The 4,635-nt window shown below is 41.5% G+C and overlaps 1 protein-coding gene across 1 annotated transcript; it reads right to left on the bottom strand.

Annotated features, from left to right (window-relative positions):
• Positions 1 to 6: 6 nt before the first annotated feature.
• LOC107134501 (dual specificity protein phosphatase 12-like) lies at positions 7 to 2,299 on the bottom strand. Its single transcript, XM_015476595.2, has 2 exons — positions 1,097 to 2,299; positions 7 to 429 (listed from the first exon to the last, which is right to left on the bottom strand). Exons 1-2 carry the CDS (start codon positions 1,435 to 1,437, stop codon positions 378 to 380), a joined length of 393 nt encoding a protein of 130 aa, XP_015332081.2. The 5' UTR covers positions 1,438 to 2,299; the 3' UTR covers positions 7 to 377.
• Positions 2,300 to 4,635: the final 2,336 nt, after the last annotated feature.

Raw genomic sequence — 4,635 nt, forward strand, 5'->3', positions numbered from 1 at the left:
ATATAAATAATTAGAAGTGCTGGCACACAGTAAGTGCTCAATAAATTCAAACTACTGCTACTACACTTCAATTACACCAAACAAGACTACTCAGGGATTTCCAAATACCTATCAAGATTCTCTATATTTTTTTTCTTTGTTGCAACATTACTCCATCAATCTTCTAAGCAGGGCCCAAGGATCCTTTAGATCCTAACCAATTTTCCCCTTTATCAACCATCCTCCCTCACTCCAAACAAAGCATCAAAAATAATCTGCTCTTGGGGCTGGGGGGTGTGCTTAATGGTAGAGCACTTGCCTTCTATGCCAAAGACCCTGGGTTCCACGCCAGCAAATCAACAACAAAAAAACCTCTTTGACCTACCTTATGTGATAGATCATAAGACCTTCCTTCCAGAAGGGGTCCTGCCCAATACCTCAGAGAAAGGACTGCCAGAGAGAGAGACCAAAAAAAATCCAAATACAGGCCTTGGTGGATTTCTCCTCTCAGTCTATTACAGTAAGTCATACCCCTTTTGTCCAATTTCTTTTCTACATGGATGTTTATTCTTAATTGAATCCAAGCATTTTTTTAAAAATGAAGTTTTCCCTCAGTCTTTGGATCTTCATTTCTGAAGGCTCCATGTCATTTATATTTTAATTAAGTAAATCTGTTATGCTCTTCTCTGGTTAACCAGTCTTTTGTAACAGATTGTGAGTGACCCTTAGGATGGAGAACAAAGGTGTAACACCGTTCGGAACTGGTATGTCTGGTTTGCGGTCTGGTTTGCCTTACAATCACTCGGGTGGGCGTCTAACCTGTACTGCAGAACTGTAAACCCTTTAAGGTGTAAGGACTCTGCCATTTATCTGATGATCCCCGCCCTCCAAAACAAAATAAAACTTGGTGGCTGCAAAATGAACCAACCAAAACATGAATCAGGGGCCCATTTCCATCCAGATCCTTCCTCTTTTTGAGACACAAGTCTACGGGAGGGAATGGGACAAGGTTGTTGTGGAATGACAGCCCCTCGCCTCTCCTGGAGACCTCTGTGAAAAGGGGTGATGGGGCTAAAGTGAGGCGGGGCACCCTTCCCCTACCGACGAGATGACTTACCAGTGCACCAACACCGCACGGCCCTCCGAGCGGGCCTGGCTGATGAAGGCCACGCACCGATCCAGATGGCTGAGCAAATCGGTCTCGGGTTTGTCCAGGGCTGGCACGAAGAGGCTCCGTAGACCTTCGAACCCAGCCCCCTCCTTGAAACCAGGTTCTGAGTCCACCGTCAACACGGCAGAGATGCCGGCCTCCTTTAAATGATCCGGCTCTGCGACTGCCGCCGCCCCACCCAGGTACAGCCCAGGCCGCACTTCCAGCATCTCCCGGGCTGAGCTGGTTCCGCTCGCGTGCGGAATCCCGCTCCCGCAGCCATGGCTCGAGCCCTCCTCTGCCAACATGGCGGCGCCCAGAAGCCAGGCGGCTGGAAGCCCTACCACCGAGTAACCGGCCGGCTAGAACGTCCTTCCCCCGAGGCCCAGGTGCGCCCGCAACTCGGCGGTTCGGTCGGAGGACCATGCCCACAGTCGGCTTGTAGACTTAAGCTCCAGCTGAGCCGGTGCTCCTTTCAGAAGCAGCCCCGTGACCCCTGTTCTCCTACCATCCGAGCGTATTGTAAAGGACAACCTTCCCCAAATACAGGGTAATCTCAGGCTGTTTGTCTTGAGACTAACAGGGAAGGGGCAGCAGAGGCAACTGAATTCAAATTTTTAGTGAAGGGCCCATCAACTTAATCAGCAGCATCCTTTCATGCATTTGTAATAAAACGTTTTTTTCAATGTTTAAGAAGCCACTTGTATTTCTCCTCTTGTGATTATTCCTATCCTCCGAAATTTTGATTTTGATTGGGGTGTAAATCGTGTTTATTATTATGTATATTTTGAAGATATCAATCTCGTGTTTTTGTCAGAGCTCTTAGTCAAAGACTATAAAGAAGCACAAATTAAGTTGTTTTATTATTGGACTATGAACTATGTAGAATTTCAGGGTGTCTTTGTCAGAGATGCTACAGAGATCCTATTGTAGGATTTGGGCTTTTTATTAGGTGATTCTGCAGAGGATTTAAGGAAGCAGGGTTTTGCTCTAGACTGGAAGCCATCAGAAAGCAGGGATGATTCTTTGGCTTAATGAATCTTCTTCTAGGAAAGTGTTAAGGTTTGGATGTGAGGTATCACCCAAAATCTCACGTGTGAGACAATGCAAGAAGGTTCAGAGGAGAAATGATTGGGTTGTAACAGTCTTAACCCGAACAGTAAATTAATACCCTGATAGGGATTAACTGAGTGGTAACTAAAGTGGTAGGATGGACTGGAGGAGATGGGAATTAGAGGTGGCTTTGGTATATATATATTTGTGTATGAAGAGAGGCGCCTGCCAAGTCTTCTGATCACCATGATATGAGCTGCTTCCCTCTGCCATACTCTCCTGCCATGATGTTTAGCCTCACCTGGATTCCTGAGGAATGGAGTGTTAGAGTTCCTAAACAAGTCTGGATGGTGCCTGGCAAAATGCCAGAGGGAGTGGTTTGAGAAGTAACAAAAGCGAGCCATTAAGTGTGGAGATTCCTTATTGGTTGACTGATGTATCTAGTTTATGTTAATTAGATAAGCTGTGTGGAATGTATAAATACTGCTCCTGTCCTGCAATAAATGGCTCCTACTCCTGCTGTATCAACGTACACAAGTTATTTGTCACTTCCCCCCCCCCCCCCCCCGGTTATTTTGCTGCAGCCGGACTGCGGCAATGGAGCCAGCCTTCCATGGACTAAAAATTCATGAGCCCTCAAATAAACCTTTTTCCCTCTATAATTGTACTGGGCCAGTCCTTTAGTCACAGCAGAAAAAAAAAAAAAAAAAAGCTGTAATTGGTCAAGTAGCAGTTATGGTACTGGCACAAAGACAGACATACATACAGACCAAAAGAACTGGATAGAGAGCCCAAAAACAAACCTTAACACATATATAATCAAATGATCTAAAGGTGCCAAGACCACACAATGGGGATAGTCTCCTCAACAAACAGTGCTGGGAAAACTGATAACCATATGCAAAAGAAAGAAGTTAGACTTTTACCTTTTACCATATTAAAAAAAAAAAAAAAACAACCTCAAGATGGATTTTCAAGGCCAAAAGATATATAATTCCTAGAAGAAAACATAGGAGGAAGGCTTCATGGCATGGGATTTAGCAATGATTTCTTGGATATGATATCAAAACTATGGCAACAAAAGCAAAAATAGATAATTGGGACTACATTAAACTTAAAATTTTTTGCACATCAAAGGAAACAATGGAATGAAAAGGAAACCAATGGAAAGGGACAAAATAATTGCAAAGTATTTATCTGATAGAGTTGGTATTCTGAACATATAAAAAAACTCAAAACAGAAAAAAGCAAGTAACCCAATTTTTTAAAAAAGAAAGAAAATGTTCAAGAGATCTGAATAGACATTTTTCTAACAAATGCCCAGCAAGCATATGAAAAGATGTTCAATATCACTAACCATTAGAGAAATGCATATAAAAACCACAATGAGATATCTCACACCCACTAGCATGACTAGTGTTTTTTAAACAAATAAACCAGAAAATGGGAGAGTTCGACAGGGACATGGAGAAATTGGTACTTTTATGCATTGCTGGTAGGAATGTTAAATGGTGCAGCCAGTATAGAAGGCAGTACGGAAATACCTAAAAAAATTGAAAATGGAGTGATGCTATGACTCAGCAATCCTACATCTGCATTTACATCCAAAAGAATTGAAAAATAGAATCTCGAAGAGATATTTGTATGTTTATATTCATTGCCACATTGTTCACAATAGCCAAAGATAGAAACAATCAAAATGTTGAAGAAGTGATGAATGGATAAAGAAAATGGGATACACACACACACACACACACACACACAATGGAGTATTATTCAGGCTAACGAAAAGAGGGAAATCCTGTCATATACCATATTGTAAATGAACTTTGAGAACATAAAGTAAATCAATCACAAAAGGATATATATTATATGATTCCACTCTTGATATATCTAGAGCAGTCAAAATCATGGGAGGGGAAAAATAGAATGGTAGTCGACAGGGAATGGAGAGAGAAGGAAGTTAGGAGTTGTTTTTCCATGAATATAGTTTCAGTTAGGAGTTGTTTTTCCATGAATATAGTTACAGTTCTAGAGATCTGTAACACAACATTGTAAGTATGACAAAAACCTCTGAACTGTACACTTAAAAAATGGATACGAGAGTACATTTTATGTATACTTTATATTTACAGGGAGTGTTTTACAATTAAAAAGAAAAAGGAAAAGTCAGTTATTTTAGCCAAGCTAACTGTGTGTTTGTTGTTTTGTGCTTTGGTGGATGTTCTTTTATCTGTGTCCAGATGAAACTACAGAGTGGTCTTGTTTTTGCCTTGCTCCATCATAGTCTCATAGTAGTCCTTGTTTGATGATGTTTTATGAAATTGTTTATGTTTGGCAGGAAAACGAAAACACCTAACTGTGAGTTCCTGACCAAGTTTACAACATCAAAGAAGACCTGTTTCATAGTATCAGACCTGCTCCTTGGTGCTAAGGTTTACTTTTTCTCTTTC

The sequence above is a fragment of the Marmota marmota genome, unplaced genomic scaffold, assembly GCF_001458135.2.
Source record: "Marmota marmota marmota unplaced genomic scaffold, marMar, whole genome shotgun sequence".
Classification (NCBI taxonomy): Eukaryota; Metazoa; Chordata; class Mammalia; order Rodentia; family Sciuridae; genus Marmota; species Marmota marmota.

Coding starts and splice junctions, on each gene's coding strand:
- LOC107134501 (XM_015476595.2), bottom strand. CDS start 1,437: ATGTTGGCAGAGGAGGGCTCGAGCCATGGCTGCGGGAGCGGGATTCCG. Junction 430..1,096: donor CGTGCGGTGTTGGTGCACTG/GTAAGTCATCTC, acceptor TCTCTCTGGCAG/TCCTTTCTCTGAGGTATTGG.